The sequence below is a fragment of the Myotis yumanensis genome, unplaced genomic scaffold (assembly GCF_028538775.1).
Source record: "Myotis yumanensis isolate MYYU_CA2020_CCGP unplaced genomic scaffold, mMyoYum1.0.hap1 SCAF_8, whole genome shotgun sequence".
NCBI lineage: Eukaryota > Metazoa > Chordata > Mammalia > Chiroptera > Vespertilionidae > Myotis > Myotis yumanensis.
The window spans coordinates 32,167,682-32,185,205 of record NW_027223759.1 but is presented as its reverse complement, the minus strand read 5'-3'; the positions used below and the strand labels follow the sequence as shown (position 1 = coordinate 32,185,205).

The following is a 17,524-nucleotide window of genomic DNA, read 5'->3' as shown; positions in this document are numbered from 1 at the left end:
AGGGGGCGGGGCAGAAGCCCAGAACAATTGCACCCCCTCCTCCCAACACCACCCCACAAAGAGCTGTCTACCTTGGGAAGCCCTCCATAGGGCCATCCGTCTCTTTGTGCCTGGTTACAACCCCAACCCCCACAAAGCCCACAACCAAGGTCAGCAAGCTGCTCCCTCGGCACTTCACTAAGCTCCCCACCTACAGTTGAGTCTCCACGACTTACAATTCCGTAATGCCACAAAGTCCAGCTTTTTCAGATAATGTTCAGACATCTGCTTCATAATAATCCCTAAGTGATAGCCAGAGAAATGCTCATCACACAGGTATTAGGTGAGTGAGCGATCTGGTTTTACCTTACCAGGTGTCTGAGGAGTTTGTTGAGGACACCTGAGAATCAGGCATGTAGGCAGCAAGGTGAGACAGGAGCTCTGGACCTGGCACCTGTCCCCATCCCCTCCAGACCCAGGACTGACCCCACGGCCTTCAAGGTCCCTCCTGCATCAGGAGACATCTGCCCGCTCACCTGCCAAGTTGCAGGAAGCGATTCTGATCCTTGACAAGTTACTTTTAATGTAGGGCATTGTTTCTAGCAAGAAACTGTAGAGAACAGCAGGCTTTTTCTGAGTCTGCAAAAAAACAAGTGATACACAGAGCTGGGACGGTTTCGGTCCCGGATGGGAATACAAAGTGTATTTGCCATCTGTCTGATGCAGGAGGGGGTCTGCCAAGAGGGCGAGTGACTCCAGGGTCACACAGCAAATTGTCACTCTCTCTTAAGGGTAATTTTTCAAGGAAAAGAAGGTGTTTTATCTCATAAGTTGCAGCCTCTGCTGCATTAAACAGTGCCATTGGGGTGTGGACTCCTGGGATGATTTACTAAGTGACTTCCTCCATTCTCAAAGTGCCCATTATTCATATTCCTTCCTCTGCCAAAGTCCCCATCATTGAACACTATAGACCTTCAGAGGAAACCAGGAAGGTTATCAACCCAAGTTATCAACCTGCTCTGAGTTAACAGCAATGTGTTCCATTATCCATTCTGCAGAAAACTCGGAGAGTGAAGCTTGTCGTATTGGCTTTGGCCTGTTTGGCCCAGGGAGGAGATTATATTTGTCCAAAAACCATGCTGTCCAATACAGTTGCCAATGGCCATGTGTGGCCCTTAAGCACGTGAAAGATGGCTAGCCTGAATTAATAATTTTTACATTGATTACATGTTGAAACAATAAAGACTTGGAGCAATTGGGTTAAATAAAATCTATGATTAAATTTGGTTTCATCTCTTCCCCCCCCCCCCCCTTTTTTTAAATCGTTATTATTGAAAGTATTACATATGTTTTCTTTTTTCCCCCATTGACCCCCTCCAGCCTGTCCCTGCCCCTGCCCCCCGCCCCAGGCCTTCACCACCCTATTGTCTTTTCCCTTTTCTTAACATGGCTATTAGGAAACTTAAAAATGGGCGTGTGGCTTGCATTCATTTCTGCAGGACAGTGCTGGTCTCGACACTTCACCTCTAGGAGGTGAACACAGGGTCACAAGGTCGGCTCTGGCAGTTGAGACCCTAAGCCCTAAGCCACTGAGCAGCCACTGCCAACAGGTGAGCCCCCCCTCAGCCTCCTCACCAGGACGGAGCACAGGGTCGTCTGGAAAGTGGCCATCTCATCAGCCCCCTTGGTGTCTCTTTGCCCCGAGGAGTCCACCAGGCCCTTGCAGCCCCAGAAGTGCACACACTGATACATGGTCTCCACACAGGCCTGGAGGGACACAGCAGGGTGGCAGGAGGCACGTCAGGTGGACCGGGGGCTTCACAGGAGCGGTGGGGCTGGTCCGGCTGCGTTCCATCAATAAAGCCAGAGGGTATCCCTGGAAAAGCCTCAGGAAGCTGAAGGGTGGGCTGGTGGGCCCTGGGAGGGCACCTGGGACCAGAGCCCTGCCAGCCTAGGTAATTAGTATGTGAGCATTTATAAAAAGCCCCTTGGGGGCCAAGGCAGCCCACTTGCCCCCTGAGCCAGCACCTTCATGCCCTCAGCAGCCCTGCCTGGGACCTGCCCTTTAGGAGATTGGGTTGGGGGCCTGGCTGGGGTTGGCAGGACGGGGGCAAGCCTTCTCATTCCCCCAGATGCCCTGCACCAGCTCTTCCTGCTTCTGAGGACTGCACCAGCCAGGCCCGCAGGCTCTGGCCTCTGGTGGGTTAGGTCATAGGAGGATGCTGATGGGAGACAGAGGGCAGGAGGAGAGAGACCAGCATCTGTTGCCCAGGGATAGCAATGGCAGCAGCTCCGCTGGGGCTAGCCTCTGGCACTTCCCATCCATGCTGGTCCCCTCGCCTGTCCTCTTTGAGGCTCCTTCATTAAAGCCCCTCGGTCACTTATCTGCTGTGCCTTCCCTGAAGCACCGGCCCACAGGACAGTTGCTGATAAGACGTGGAATAACAGTGGGAGCCCTTGATGGAGGTGAGGATTAATGAAGAAAGGAGTCTCCAAGAGGTGATGCTCTGTGCCCTGGGTCACCAGGGTGCCCAAGGCAGAGCCCAGGCAGGGAGGCAAAGTTCCGAGTCAGGGGGCACTGCAGGCCTCCCCTCACATCCCTGTGGATGCCACCCAGACCACCCCCACCCCACATGCAAATTGGCAGGCCTCACAGCAGCAGGATTGAGGGGACTTACCTTGTGACCCCAGAACTGGGAACTAAGGTGCTAGTTAAAAATTGAGCTATTGAGGACCCCTTGGTTGCAGTCAGCTATATCCCCACAAGTGTGTCTTTGTCACTTGTTTTTTGCAGAATGGCCCCTGATCTCAGCCACCACCTCCCCTTCTATAGGAAGACAGAGGACAGGGTCATGGTCCGTGTGTGCGGTGAGAGGTTCCCTACCTGTGTGTCCCCAGCCAGCCAGTGTTAGCCTGCGAGGCAGCAGTTAGCGTAGGAGACGGGTCTCTCCCCTTCCCTCCACCCACCCAAAGCATTACAGGAGCTGGGACTTGGAGAGGGAGGAGAAACAGGGTCACAGAGCCAGGGAGAGCCCCTCACCCTCACCCCACAAGCCTGCCCCACAGGGAGCAGGTGGGGTTTAAGGTGAGTTTTAAACATGCCTGAACCATAACACCCCAAAGTGAATCTGGTAGAAGAAAGGGCAATAGGTGGAAGTGATGGGGGAAGAAGGAAACTCAGCCCCCGTAGAAAGCCGGTTTGTGGGGCGCCTTGAATGTGGTTTCTGGGCTCTCCGGGAGTGGGGAGCCTGCAGGCAGCTCAGCCAGCGGGCCCAAAAACACTTTCCTCTCGGGAACAGCGGGCCCCAGACTTTGGAACGCAGAGCCGAGGGTGCCTTACCTGGGCTGCGTCGGGGCAGGGGTCCTGGCAGTGCAGCATGAGCGGGACCCAGGCTCTCTTCACTTCCCCCTTGAAGAAGTGCTTCTTGGAAACCCTGACCACCTTGGCCAGCTTGCTGAACAGGAGGAAGGCTTTCAAGCGCAGCAGCTCGCTCTCCTGTGGCCAAGACGGACAAAGCAGTTCTGAAACTCAGGGAACTAGAAGCCCAACAAAACTGCAGCCATTCTCCATGGACCGTTTTGGATGTCTTGACCCCTGTGAAGCCTTCTGGATCATTCCATCAGGACGGAGTCTCTCCTCCAGGGCTCTGGGACTGGGCATAACTCAGGTATTTGTGACCTTCGCTTCCTAGAGGAGGGCTGTGTTGAATCTGCAGGCACACACTGCCTAGCAGAGGCCCCATCTGGCATGTCACAGGTGGCCAAAGAGCATTTGTGGGCGGCAGGGAATTGGAAGGGAAAGCTCATTCCTTTATAGCAGTGAGAAGGGTCCCCTGGGCCCCAGAACAAGATCATTTTTTACAAGATCCATGCTCAGCCAATTGATCCATTAGCGCCAAGTGAGACCCGCTGTCCTTTCTGCTCACCTGGTCGAGCACCTGCGCAGCCCCCACCCAGGGCCTGGGCCCAGCGAGGCTCTCGTCTGGACTCACGTTGTCAAAGAAGGACCTGCACTGCTCGGAGATGGCATTGAAGAAGGACCCTACGTCCCCTTCCCGGAGCTCGGCCAGGATCTTGGTCAGGGCCTCCATGCCCTCAGAGGGCACGCTGGTGCTGCGGGCATCCCTCAGGGCGTATAGGCACTTCTCCAGGAGCAGCTTGCGGTACTGCCTCACCTGGGGGGTGGGGGGCAGGGAGCCTTCAGCTCTGACCCTCAGCCCACTGGGTCCTGCACCCTGGGCCCCCGGGTCGAGGTCGGATGCAGCACCTTCTTGGGGGCGCCCAGGGCCATGTTGCCGAGGGCACGCAGGGCCAGCACCTGCAGGACCTCCTCCCTCTGGTCCACGCCCTTCTCTAGCAGCTGCATGGCGGGCTTCAGCAGCCTCTCCTGGTACAGAATTGGGTCGCTCATGAACTAGAAAGGAAAACTTTTTGCAGTTATCCCCAACCAGGCCCGATTCTGTCATGAGACGTTGCGTGTGACTATATGCAGCGCACAGAATGGTCTCCCTGTGAATCGGAGGAGAGTCAGAGCCTGAACCCCTGGAGCCCGCCCCTGGCTCCTCCGCCTGCCCCTGTGGGGCCCTGGCAGGCCACGCCGCTTCCTCATCTGCAAAAAGATGGTGAGACCAGCACCTGCCTCGTGAGGTTGCCGTGAGGATTCAGTAAGGAAATAGGTGGGAAACTCTGGGGAAGTGTTACCCATATTCACACACTCCTTCGTCATTCATTTCTTCAGTGAATGTGATGGAGCGGCTACCCCATGCAGGAGCCGCGTCCATTGTGTCCAAACAGAACCACGCAAGAAGCATGCATTTCCCTCATCTGGGATTCAGCGCCACCACCAGTCTCGTTCTCAAAATGCCAGGACATCAACCCGAGGGGGCCCCTGTGACGTGTGCATGTGTGTGTCTGTGTGTGCACGCGCACACATGAATGTTTTTTAAATAAACCAAAAGAAAACTAAACACCAAACTGCTGACACTAAAATTGAAACTTCACTACCCGGTCCTTTACAGGAAAAGTCTGGGGACCCCGCACTAGGCTGATGTTTGGTTCCTGTGGTATATGGGGCATCGTGCAGCCAATAGAATTTCTCCTCAAAGTTTTCTGGCCAATTCCCTGAACCTCCAGAAACCTCTCTTCCCCACCAGTAAGGGACAACAAGGGCCTCTCAGTAGGGATGACCCCTGAAGCACCCCATGTGCGTGAGAGGGTAGCTGGGCCCCAGTGGCCATAACCCCTTGCTCCAATCTTCCTGGCTGGCTAAGCCCTCCTGCAAGACCCTCCCCAGCACTTCCATCTCCCCAAGAGCCCAAGGTGGCCTCCTCCGGCCACCTGTGTGTTGTGACACTCACCACAGCACACATCACTCGGCTGCTACACACAGAGCAAAGACCACGTCTCAGCCCCTTTCCCCACAGTGCCCACCCTGAGTTACTGTTGTGATGAAGGAAGGAATGAGTGAATGCTCACCTGCCCCCTGGACTAGATCCCCCTCACAGCCTGAGCACCTGCCCCTGAGATGAGCCCCCCAAGAGAGCTGGGGGTTGCCCACCTCTCCTCCCCAGCCCACCGCACCCACCCCTGAGCCTTACTTCCACGCAGATCGCTGTGCTGCTGACACGGCAGCTGAGGACCTCCGAGGCCATGCCTCTGAGCACCAGCTCCGACAGCCTCTGCCTGTAGCCCTCCGCATTCCGAATGCACAGCCTGTGGAGGGGAGCACAGCCCACCGGGCAGGGAGGGCATCTCAGCTCCCCCCGTGCAGAGCGGCTCTCGAGCTGGGCACTCATGGGCAGATCTAGCACTTTGTACCTCCCCCTTCTCTCCCCTGAAGTACTTGCTTTCCATCACCTTTTTATAAAAAGGACTCAAACGAGGGCTGCTCATCAGTGATCGGGACCTAGATTCCCCCATCCTAGACCTGCTCAGAAGCCCTGTGTGGCCTTGGCCAAGCTCCATCGACCTCTGACCTCACATTTCCTGCCCTGGGGCATGAAGGTTTGGAAGGAGAGATTCCCTTTGCCCTGCATCCCAAAGTGTGGGACACAGGTCAACACAATGCAAGTCCTGCCACCTGCCACATGGGAGCCTGGGTGCCCACCTGGCCAGCAGGCCTGCTCCTTGCAGGAAAGTGGAGCCACTCTCCAGGAGGGCCCACACGCCCTGCTCTTCCAGCATGTGGACCAGCCGCTCACTGTCAAGTCTCTTGAACAAAAGCTGCATGGATTTGATTGTGATCCTGGAAGAAGGTGGGACCATGTCATGGCGTGGCAGCCCCGCCAGGAACGCCCAGAGCACCTCAGTGGGGCAAGCACTGCACCTAGGTCTGTGAAGCAGGGTCCCAACCCCTGCTGGGCCCAATTCAAGGGGCTAAGACTGGGTCTGCAGACTCTGAAAGCCACACTGTGCTGGACCCATGTGAGGGAGTGTTGTGAGTAAGATCAGGTTCCAGAAACTTCTCCCCACAGGAGGGGATGTTGAGGGCCTCTTGGTGGAGGTGACTTCTAAGAGGCAGCCCAAGGCCACGTGTAACCCAAGCCCACTGCCTTGCACCCCAAGCTGCCTGCCCTCGAGAGCACCTCTGCAGGTTGATCTCCTCGGGCAGGGTCCCCGTGTGGATGAGTCTCCACGTCTTCAGGGCGGGCGACACTGCCTCCGGCCCCTGGCTGCTGCCCAGCTGCATCAGGAGGGTGTAGATGAGGTCCGGGAGGAGGTCCGGGAGTTTGTCGTCCTTGTCCATCTTCTCGATGAGAAGGTGGATAGTGCAGAGGGTCTGCAGAGAGAAGAACAGGAGGCATCGGGGTTCCGACTCAGAACCCCGGAGGAGCCCCGGGGCCTGCCCCTGCAACTCACCATCAGAGGGTCTACCGCAGCCAGGCGCCAGATGTCAGCCTTGGAGGTGGCGTTGGCCTTGGGGGTGAACCGGGACTGCAGCCGGCCCATCAGCCCGTGGAGCATCAACCGGGCAAAGGGTACATTCTCCGCCACAGCCAGCCACACCTCCACCAGGTGGCTAGCCAACGACAGAGGACAAGGACTGTGGGTTACCTGCCATGTGCCCTGGCAGATAAGAGCCTCTTTGGACCCCAGCAGCCCCCTGAGTAGTGGATAGACTTGAGGCTGCACCTCAGGGAGCTGGCATGAGCCCAGGTCCCCGACTCCACGCTCAGCCACCTTTCTGTGCCCCGCTCATGGTACTCCTGAGAAGCCACGCTTCATGGCTAGGTGGCCACCAGGCCTACTGTTTGCTGACCTATGGATGACATCCAGTAATAGCCTCCAAGTGCCCGATTTGAGTCAGGCTGGTCCTAGGCCACTAAGCAGTGTCCTCACCCCTACTCCTCCCAGCACATCTTTGAGGAAGAGGTTTCATCTCCATATTCCACAGGAGAGGGAGTGAGGCCAGGCTACAATGAAGCAGCTTTCCTGATCCCCAAGTCCAAGCCTGTGGCCCTGCTGAGAAGGGAAAGGACCCCTGACTTGAAGGACCTGGTTACACAGGTACAGGGAGGTAAGGTCCTAGTGGGTTCTAAAGGGCCAAAGAAACAAGTCCAACAAGATCAAATTGGACAAGGAGATGCAAAAACTGCCTGCTGGAATTCACAAAGCTGTGTCCATGGTTCCCCAAAGGCTGTACCTCCTACGGGAGATACAGGGAGAGGGTCAGACAAGGCACCACTCAAGGTCCCAGTCCTCTGGTAAGTACGGCACAGTCTGGGCTGCACAGAAGCCCCTGGCCCCCCACCCAGGGCACCCACCACCTACCTCTGCATGGGCAGGGGCTGCCTCAGGAGCGACGTGAGGACCGTCTCCTGGTGGTAGTGGGCCAACAGGAGAATGCCCTCGATGAGGTGGCGCCGCACCTCCTGGTGATCCACCACGGGCAGGTGGACCAAGATGGCACCCAGGATCTCAGCCACCTGGGGAAGGGCCAGGCATCACCAAGGCAGCCTGGCCCTCAGGGGTCTCTCGCCCTCACACCCCTCCTCGTAAGACTCTCACCCAACTGGACGGTGGGTAAGTTAAACCTCCAGCACACCTCCAATAAATCCTTTGGTCTTTTCCCAGATTTTATTAGTGTTTGGTGTAGGAGGCAGTGCGCTCTGACAGAGAGAGTTGTGGGCCCTAGTCCACCGCCCACTTACTGACCTATCTACCTTCAACACCTTTCTTTCTCATTCTAGAACTCTATTTGCTCCTCTTTACAGCCAGGGGTTGTGGGGTGGGCGTTGGTAGCCAGTGCACCTGGGCCCCAGCCGGTCCCTGCAGCCTGGGAGCACTGGGCCGTCCCAGCCCCAGGTGGCCCAGCCACAGTTCTACCTTATCCTCCAGCTCCTTGACCCGCATCTGGAGGAAGATGTCTATCCAGGTGACGGAGGCCTTGTCATGCTGGAGGCCCATGGCCCCGATGTTCTCACAGAGCTTCTGGATGAGCGAGACCACCTCATCGCAATTAAACTGCATGCAAATCACCTAGGACCAGAGAAGGCCATTCTTGGGGTCTGACATCTGAGTCCCAGGCCCAGTTCCCTGCCCCACCTGTCACCACTGATGCACTCTCCTCTTCTGCTTGACATTACGACCCCAGCCCAGACCCCCATTCTCTCTCAGCACCATTGCCATGACCTCCCCCCCCCCACCTCCCTACCCAGCCTGTCTCTGTCCCAATCATGGGCCTGCTTAGGATGTCACTCTCTATTCCAAGCCTCCTATGGCTCAACAGGGCTTTCCAAAGCCTCCAGGATGCACCTCCCACTCCCCATCACCTGGCCAGCCCTGCCTGAACCCTGCACAGGAAGCTTCACCCCAAACCCTCCCTGACCTGTCTTTGCAGCCTTCTTTCAGAGTGTGCCCTGAGCCCTGAAGCCCTCTGATCTGTCCTACCACTACACAAGCCCCCTCCTCCAGGAAGTCCCCTCTGCCCTCTGAGTTTGGGTGGCTCTGGGCACTTTCAGTCACAAGTATGCCATCAGCCTTCCCATGAGCCAAGGCCTGTGTGCTGGGCCTCATGTTCAGTTTTTTCTGGGGCCCCCTCCACCCTCAGTGTAGCACATCACAAGGAAGGAGGGAAGACAGCCAGGGACTATTAACACCTACTGTGAGCCAGGAAACCCCCATGGGGACCTCACATATTGTAGGCCATTTACAGATGGCATGAGTTGGACCAAAGGCCACAGAAGCTGTGACTCCCAGAAGAGGATGGAAACTGAGCAAGATCCTGCCCCCAGAGGTGATCCAGGCACTGGGAGAGCAGCCCAGCAGCCCACAGAAGCTTCCTGGGTCATCACCTTAGCGATTCTGGAGGACGCACTGAAAATCTTCTCCACCTCCAAGCCCTGGAGGTCCTGCTTGCATCTCGCAAGCTCCAACTCTTTGCACGCATCCCATGAAGAGCAGGTCTGGCTTGCTGTTGGGAGTAGTTTCAGACACAGTCAGTACAGAAGGCCCAGTCACAGGCTATGTCACAGCAGCCGCCTGTCCTGACTCTCAGGGCACCTTGGCTCTGAGGGACTGGACCACAGCATCTAGACACCCTGTCCCACATGCCTTTACTCTCATTGTTCCCCACACCATCTCTGCACAAGCTCAAGCAGTCCCTGCTGTGATGGATGCCCCACCAGCCACCACACCAGAGGTGACCTCTCCCCTTCTGAAGGTCACCACACTGCATTCTCCCCTCAGCTCATCTCTGGCCAGTTTTGCTGGCTCCTTGGTATCTGTGAGCTGGCCTTGTGCCAGTGGGGCCCTCAGTAACCAACACATGCCCGCAGTGAGTTATGCTGAACTAATGAGCCTCTCCTTCCAGAAGCTTCCGTGGTCTCTCAATGAGCTCTGCACCCTCTGTTGTCTCTCTGGTCAACCTTATTTGTACAGAGAGGTTGTCCCCCGCCCCCACCCCCCAAGGACAGCCCCACAGCTGACAGCCCTGGTGTCAGCCCTCCTCCCAGCCTGGAGAGGCTGGTTGTGAGGTCCCACCCTCCACATACCATGCAGATCCAGCAGGCTGGACAGGACGTCCGCTGAGGCCAGGCGAGTTCTTTTGTTGGAGTCACAGGTGCATGGGGCGATGAGTCCAATCAGTGTGCCAAACTGCCCCAGCTTCAGGGGGATCTGAGGGGCAGGAGGCCTTAAAGCTCACACTCTGTCCACTCACACACCTGGTGCTGCCCAGGGACAGGGTAATGGGCAGCCAGAGAGGGCAAACCCTGCTCTGAAAACACCACCCCTGTCTGGGAAGGGGGAAGATGCCACTGTCCAACTGCTGCCCACATTCCTGCCTCCTGAGCCCCACAGCTGGGCCCCTGGAGGCCAAGCAGCCAGGATCTGAGGAGTCTGACTGACCTCAGGCCCAGGCTCTATGTCCAGGCACCTATCTCATTCCTGTAACTGAGCCCTCAGTTCAACTTTGGGCTTCCCCCCTTACTAGCTGTGTGACGGGGCAGGGTACCTACCCTCAGGCCCCTGGGTTCTGAAGAGAGGTCTCCTCAAGCTGTGTCAGACGGGTAACCAACGAAAACACCTCATTGCTTTTCTAGGTGTTTGTGGTACTTGTCAAGCTTTGTATTATTTGCAATGTTTAGTAACTTATTTTCTCATTTTAAGTAAATATGCACTTTTCTAACCAATGTGGTGTTCATAATTGTGTATCCTTTTTCTCAGAGAGGGTTCTCATCATGGTATGAGCTTCAGGACCCACAAAACCTAGATACTTGCAAGCCTCGGCCCATTCTCTCCCTCATTCCCACCCAGAGTGCCAGGTTGGCCCCACCAGGGGTCTCGTTGCCTTTCCCAAGTGAGGCGACCTCTTCCCACAGGGCTCTTTGGGGGCGGGGGGCAGAACCAGGCAGGGGGCTGGTGCTCCTGTACTCACGCAGACGCCGATGCTCTGGATGTAGCTCTGCATGAGACAAAGATGCAGGTTCATAGCCTTCTCCCGCTCCCATTCTTTCTCGGACAAGATCCACTTTTCCAGGAGCTATAGATGGAGCCCATAACCAGAAGAGGGTGTTAAAATCCCAGGGCCAGCCCTTTCCTGGCCAACTATCCCCCCCCATCCCTGCCCCATCCCTCTAACTCAGAATCCAATTTTCAATGCTATTAGATAGTTCTAGACACTTCTGGTTTCCTTCCCAGGCCCCACTACTAGGGTGATGAGGTTGTAGGAAGAGAGTGCGCCCCCCAGCGTCCTCACCGAGATGGCTCTTGACTAATTAGTGTGTTGGGCCTTGCTCCAAATGTTTGCCCGTCAGTGCAAGGGCCAGGAGCACAGCCCACCCTGCATTCCAGGACCTAAGCATTCATGCATCTACTAACAGAGCTTAATAGCTCCAGAACCAAAAATGGATAGAAGTGAAAGGAGAAATAAATAAGCCAGAGTGTTAGAGGTTTCAGCACCTCTCTCTCAGTAACTGATAGAACAAGACAGAAAATCAGGAAGGATACAGGAAACTTCAACAACACTGGCAACCAACTTGGCCTAATTCATATTTAGGAACACTCTGACCAACACAGCAGGTTAGTGTTCAAGTGCACTCAAGGCATTTGCCGAAGGTATACCATACCTGGACAACAAAATAAGTTTCAGTCGATGTAAAAGGACTCAAATCATACAAAGTGTGTCCTCAGACTACAATGGAGTTAAAGTAGGAATCAAAAACAGAATGACCTCTGGACAATTCTCAAATATTAGAAAATTTCTAGATAACCCATGGGTCAAAGAAAAGATGAAAAGAGAAATTAAAATGTATATTGAACTGAAATAAAGTTAGAACATGACATATCAATGTTTGTGGGATGCAGCAGCCAAGAACAAAGTCAGTGGGCCCACACAATCAGATTTTAAGACTTATCATAACATTACAGTAATCAAGACAGGATGACACTGATATAAAGATAGACAAGTACATCAATGGAGCAGAATAAGTGTTCAGAATTAGAGCCACACATACATGGTCTATTGATTTTTGACAAAGGTGCAAAGGTAATTCAGTGGAGAAAAGATAGCATTTTCAACAAACAACTAGAACAATTGGTTATCTGTGTGCAAACATACAAAAATTACATAAACTTTGATCCATACATCTCACCATCTTGCTACTGTTATGAATCGTAATGTAAATATCTGATATGCAGGATATATTTAGGTGACCCCTGTGAAAGGGTCATTCGACCCCCAAAGGGGTCGCAACCCACAGGTTGAGAACCGCTGCTATAGACCATAGATTAGAATATAGCATTGTACCAATGCTAAATTTTCTGGTTTTGATCATTATCCTATATAATAAAAGCCTAATATGCTAAGTGTCCGGTCATCTGGTGGGCCATTCAACCAATCAAAGTGTAATATGCTAATGATATGCTAAGGCTGCTCAACCGCTCGCTATGACGTGCACTGACCACCAGGGGGCAGACACTCCGACCCGTAGGTTAGCTTTCTGCTGTGGTCTGGCTGATCGGGACTGAGCAAGATGGGCTGGACATGCCCTGGAGCCCTCCCACAACCCTTCCCCAGCTGGTCAACCTCCTACATCCCTCCCCAGCCTCAATTATGCACTGGTGGGGTCCCTCAGCCTGGTCTGCGCCCTCTTGCAATCTGGGCTGAGGGACCCCCCCAAGTGCACAAATTTCATTCACTGAGCCTCTAGTTGTTATATAAGAGACTATTCTTACCCTGGCAGGGTGGCTCAGTTGGTTGGAGCACCATCCTGTACATCAAAAGGGTTCAATTCCCATCCAGGGCACATACCTAGGTTGTGGGTTCAATCTCCAGTCGGGGCATTGATGGGATGCAAAGGATCAATGTCTCTCTCTCTCTCTCTCTCTCTCTCTCTCTCTCTCTCTCTCCTCTCTCTCTCTCTCTTTCTTTCTCTTTCTGTTCCTCTTTCCAAAATCAATAAAAAGCATCCTCAGGTGAGGCTTAAAAAAATAAGAAATAAAAAAGAGACTCTTCTTGTTCTTAATATCTGCAACTGCCTATGATTTAAAAGGTGTGTGTGTGTGTGTGTATGTGTGTGTGTGTGTGTGTGTGTGTGTGTGTGTGTGTGATGAGGAAGAGAAAAATGTGGCAAAATATTAAAAATTGTAAATCTGAGTGAAAGGTATACAAGAGTTCTTTTTACTATATTTGCAACTTTTCGGCAAATTTTAAATTTTATCTAAATAAAGTTACCAAAACAATGTTTAACTCATACCCCTGTTTCCCACAGAGAGCCTGGCCCTCAGGCCAGCTTCCTGGGAGAGGTGGCCATCCCTGGCCCTCTGACAGACAACTCACATGCACCATCTCCTGCAGGCCCTTGGGGTCCATCTGCCTCTGCAAGAGGCCCTCCATCAGCTGTTGCAGGACACACAGGGCATTCGTGTACAGGGTCTATGACAAGAGAGGGAAAAGCCAGGCAGCAATGAGGAGGGTGCACAGTGTAAGATGATCAGATAAACAGCTCTTTTACTTTTGCTCAAATTGAGTGCTTTACACTTGTCTTCTCACATGGTGTAAAAGTCAGCTTCTTAAGAGGAACCCGTTTCACAAAGGAGGAAACTGAACTCCTAGAGTCCAGTTCTCCTGACTCTTCATCCAGGGCCAGGCCCTGGAGGCACAGATGGCTACCTGACCACAAAAGATTTGTCCTTCTTTTCCAACAGTGTTCCTGGAAAATAGCTCTCCAGTCTGGGACTACATTTCCCAGCACCCCTTATATTTAAGTGGAGCCATGTGACTGAGTTCTGACCAATAGAAGGTGAGCAAAGTAGTTCATAAATCCTCCATACCCTTTTTCTTCCTCTCCATGATGGATATCAATACCCATGCAGACCTTTGGAACCAGGCACTGAAGAAGGCAGGGCTCCTGAATAACTGTGTAAAGCAGCTCTATCCCCACCCCCACTGCCAATTTGAACTATGCTCTCATGTTGTTAAACCACAGAGATTTCAGAGTTTATCTGTTACAGCAGTTAGCATCACCTTACACTGACAAACAGAGCCTGCTGCACTTTGCTGCTTCTAACCACAGATGGGTGGTTCAGGATGGTGAGCTCTCAGCACTATTCATGTTAAAGTAAACTTCCAGGTCCTGACCCAGAAAATGAGGTGGCTCAGAGGGACCTACCTTAATGGACTCATTGTCCTTTCCTGGGGGTTGGAGAGAAATTACAGAATGTATACTGATATCCATCAGCTCACTGTTTTCCTCTGTGGTGTAGAAAGGCTTCACTTTGCTAAGGAAAGAAAAAGTGACAGAAGGAGTGATCAGTGGAAGTTGAGATCCCACTGGGAGGGGGAGACATCCCGGGCTCCTGACCCTCTGCCAGACAACTCATGTGCACCATCTCCTGCAGGGCCTTGGGGTGGAGGCATGTCACAGATCAAGAGAGAGACCAGCTTTCCTGGTTGGGGGTTTAGGTGTGCACCCTCCCCAGGGGTCTGTGCTCTGCTCAGCCATCAGTGTCCAGTGACTATGTCAGGGATTGAGAGGCAGAACCAAGGATCCAAGGCCACCTCTCCTACTTGGTGTCTCTAACCCTGTCCATCTCCTGCTCAGAAACATTCCATTGCTCCTCCAAGAACACAACCATAGACTCTGCCTTCCAAGTTGGTATTAGCCCAGGGTCAAATGTAATACGTGGACCAGCAGTAGTAGGTCACGTTAGAGTTTATTAGAAAGTAGAGGCCCAGTGCACAAATTCGTGCATGGGTGGGAGCTGGCCAGCCTGCCCTGATGGGGGCCATCAGGCAGAGCTGGCGGGGGGAGGGGACACGGGAGGTTGGCCAGCCAGGCCCACTCCCGATTGGGGTGGGGAGGGCGGATCAGGAGCCAGGCCAGCCAGGGGTAGGGGCTGTGGGAGGTTGGGGGAGGCCAATCGGAGCCCCGATCAGGCTGGTTGGCCTCCGCAGTGCACGTCATAGTGACTGGTCATTCTGGTTGTTCCATTGTTCCAGTTGCTTGGCTTTTATATATACAGATGCCAATTCTATGGCCCCACCTCAGAGCTACTGAATCAAATACTCTGGGGATTAGGGCCCAGCCATCTGTGTTTTGATAACCCCTCCAGGTTTGTACATAGCTGCTTCAGATATCTAACCCATTCTCTTTCTTTGTTTTTAAATGTATCTTTATTGTTCAATATATTACAGTTGTCCCCCAACTCCTGCCATCTTCCACCCCTCTCCTGCCCCCTCCCCAGGCCTTCACCACACTATTGTCTGTTTATGGATTATGCATATACTAGTGCACCAGTGGGGTCCCTCAGCCTGGCTTGTCACCTCCCATCCAAGGAGAAGAGCACAGCCTGAAATATTGTTGAGAATTATGGACAAGATGTGTGGAAGCAGACTCCCATCTTCCAGGATGGCCCATTGCCTGGGAGCTGCCACCCAAGACCCCTGCTCCGGAGGCAGACCTGCACCAAGGAGCGCCGAGGGATGGTTTGCATCTGCCCAGGAGAGGGAGGTGCCTGGGGCACACGTAGGGGCCCAGCTCACCTCAGGTGCAGGAGGGCATCCATGGCCATGGTGCGCATGGGAGACACCAGATTGTTGGTCGGCTCCGCCTTGATGATCGCCTGCCCGGCAGAGCAGGGCAGTGAGCTGCCAAGCCACCCAGAGGCCCAGGCCAGGAAGGATGGGGCCCTTAAATCTCAGGGGCCCTGATGGTGGCAGTACTCCCAGCACTAATGCCAGGAAGACCTGACATTTTTAGGATCACTTGGCCTTTGCCATTTTCGGGGAAGGGCAAAATCTGGTGAAAGGTGTGGGACTCAAGATGGACGTGTGATTCCCACTCAGGTATGCATTACTCTACTGTATCCTTGGGAAAACCACTTCTCCTGCCTGAGACCAAGTTCCCTTACATGTAAAATGAGGACTCGGCAGTCCTGTGACTGGTGTGAAATGACATGCACAGAGCTTCTGGTCCAGGCAAGAGCCAAAGTCACGTTCGATTCCTTCTCAGGGCCTCCTGTACCACCCACATCTCACTTCCCTCCTAAACTGCTTCCGACACAGCCAGAGCAGTGTCCGGGGCTAAGGCATTACAGGGCATGGGGAGGTCTGGGGCCAGGGCAGTGGCTGTCCCACAACCTCCATCAGCACCTGTCACTGCTTCTTGCCTTTGGGTGACATTTTCTAGATCTTATCAAAGTTCTGTGCAAAAATAGTTTGAAGCTCTGCCTGCAGCCGACACCTGCCCAGAGGTCCTTCCTACATACAGAGAAATGCTGGGGCAACATGGGGCTGAGCTGGTGGACCTGTGTGTCCCCACCCTGAACCCACCCCCTCAGGGGCACACAAAGCCGGGCTGTTTCCTGGCTATGAAACCCTTTATCAGATATGAGACTCTCATCTCAGAACTCCTACAGCTGGATCACAGCAGAACTGAGACAGAATGGACTTCAGAGACCCGGGAGGCCCCTCGTCCTTCAGACACCCTCAGGAACTTGCAGAGTTAGACCCCACACTGCCCAGGTCCCAGGCCCCTGGCCCCCAGCTTACCACTATAATGGCAGTAAGAGTCATCTTCTGGGCAAATTGAAAGTCCCCCGGGCCCTTGAGGTTTTCGATGGCATTCGAGATCTGCACCACGCTCTTCATGAAGGCCATTTTGAGGCAGATGTCCTGTGCGCAGACCAGGCAGTGGGATGAAAGAAGCGTGTTGTGAGTGAGTCCAAGAATCCTCAGCCACAGTCTTCATGCCTGGACCCTACAGCCGCCTAAGGATGCTCCTTCCACCACCCGGAGAGACAGCCAGCCTCATGCTGTCCTTCAGCCACTGACAGAGCACCTGCCACGCGGTGGGGCTGTGGGCCAGACCCCCCCTCCCCCCACCTGCACCTGAGGGCAGCAGTGCCGGTCACTGAGCACCCTCGCTGGCCAGGGGCACCAAGCCCTGTGTGTCATGGGAGATAAAAGTTATTGAGATAAAACCTCTCTGCTTTTACAACATGGATGAATCTTGAGGGCATTTTAATACTGGATGATTCTGCCTATACGAGGTACCTGGAGCAGTCAGACTCAGAGACAGGAAGCGGAACGGGGCTGCCAGGGGCTGGAGAAGTGGCTGGGCAGTCATTCGATGGGTGCAGAGTTTCAGTTTTGAAGGACAAAGGGTGCTGGAGATGGGTGGTGGTGATGGCTGCACAGCTACGTGAATGTACGTAATGCCACTTAACAGGGTCATGATGGCAACATTTAGGTTATGGGTATTTTACTACAATTTTAAAAATAATAACAAAATGATATGTGCTTCATTCTCTGTGTTTTCCCTTCCTTGTTATTCAAAGAAAGTAGCTAGTCCCTTTGCATTTCTGAAGACAACCCCACATCTTGTCCCTTATGGGAAGGCCAAGGGGCAGCTGTCTGGGGTGGAGGGCAGAGGCTAGGGTAGAGGGAGCGAGGGAGACTGGAAAGGGGGGCTCATCTTGTGACTTCTGAGGACCCAAGCTCACCCCTCCCAGCACTTGAGGAAGGGGCTACACAACACGTCCTCCTGCAGCAAAAAATAGCACAGACTGGGGCAATGGGCCTCCCAAATGCTGGGAGTCACGT

The 17,524-nt window shown here is 53.9% G+C and overlaps 1 protein-coding gene across 1 annotated transcript in view; it reads right to left on the bottom strand.

The window, feature by feature from the left end:
- The window catches only part of MROH2A (maestro heat like repeat family member 2A), a 40,065-nt gene that overhangs the window by 1,355 nt on the left and 21,186 nt on the right, over positions 1 to 17,524 (bottom strand). Inside the window, exons 22-40 of the mRNA XM_070423251.1 lie at positions 16,472 to 16,594; positions 15,464 to 15,543; positions 14,091 to 14,199; positions 13,259 to 13,354; positions 10,856 to 10,960; positions 9,972 to 10,095; positions 9,273 to 9,391; positions 8,305 to 8,457; positions 7,750 to 7,904; positions 6,838 to 6,997; positions 6,564 to 6,757; positions 6,086 to 6,223; positions 5,577 to 5,691; positions 4,247 to 4,393; positions 3,972 to 4,154; positions 3,320 to 3,475; positions 1,615 to 1,746; positions 516 to 618; positions 216 to 281 (exon numbers count right to left, since the gene is read on the bottom strand). Of these exons, the coding sequence (XP_070279352.1) occupies positions 216 to 281; positions 516 to 618; positions 1,615 to 1,746; positions 3,320 to 3,475; positions 3,972 to 4,154; positions 4,247 to 4,393; positions 5,577 to 5,691; positions 6,086 to 6,223; positions 6,564 to 6,757; positions 6,838 to 6,997; positions 7,750 to 7,904; positions 8,305 to 8,457; positions 9,273 to 9,391; positions 9,972 to 10,095; positions 10,856 to 10,960; positions 13,259 to 13,354; positions 14,091 to 14,199; positions 15,464 to 15,543; positions 16,472 to 16,594 (2,458 nt within the window). The remainder of the gene's footprint in view (positions 1 to 215; positions 282 to 515; positions 619 to 1,614; positions 1,747 to 3,319; positions 3,476 to 3,971; positions 4,155 to 4,246; positions 4,394 to 5,576; positions 5,692 to 6,085; positions 6,224 to 6,563; positions 6,758 to 6,837; positions 6,998 to 7,749; positions 7,905 to 8,304; positions 8,458 to 9,272; positions 9,392 to 9,971; positions 10,096 to 10,855; positions 10,961 to 13,258; positions 13,355 to 14,090; positions 14,200 to 15,463; positions 15,544 to 16,471; positions 16,595 to 17,524) is intronic.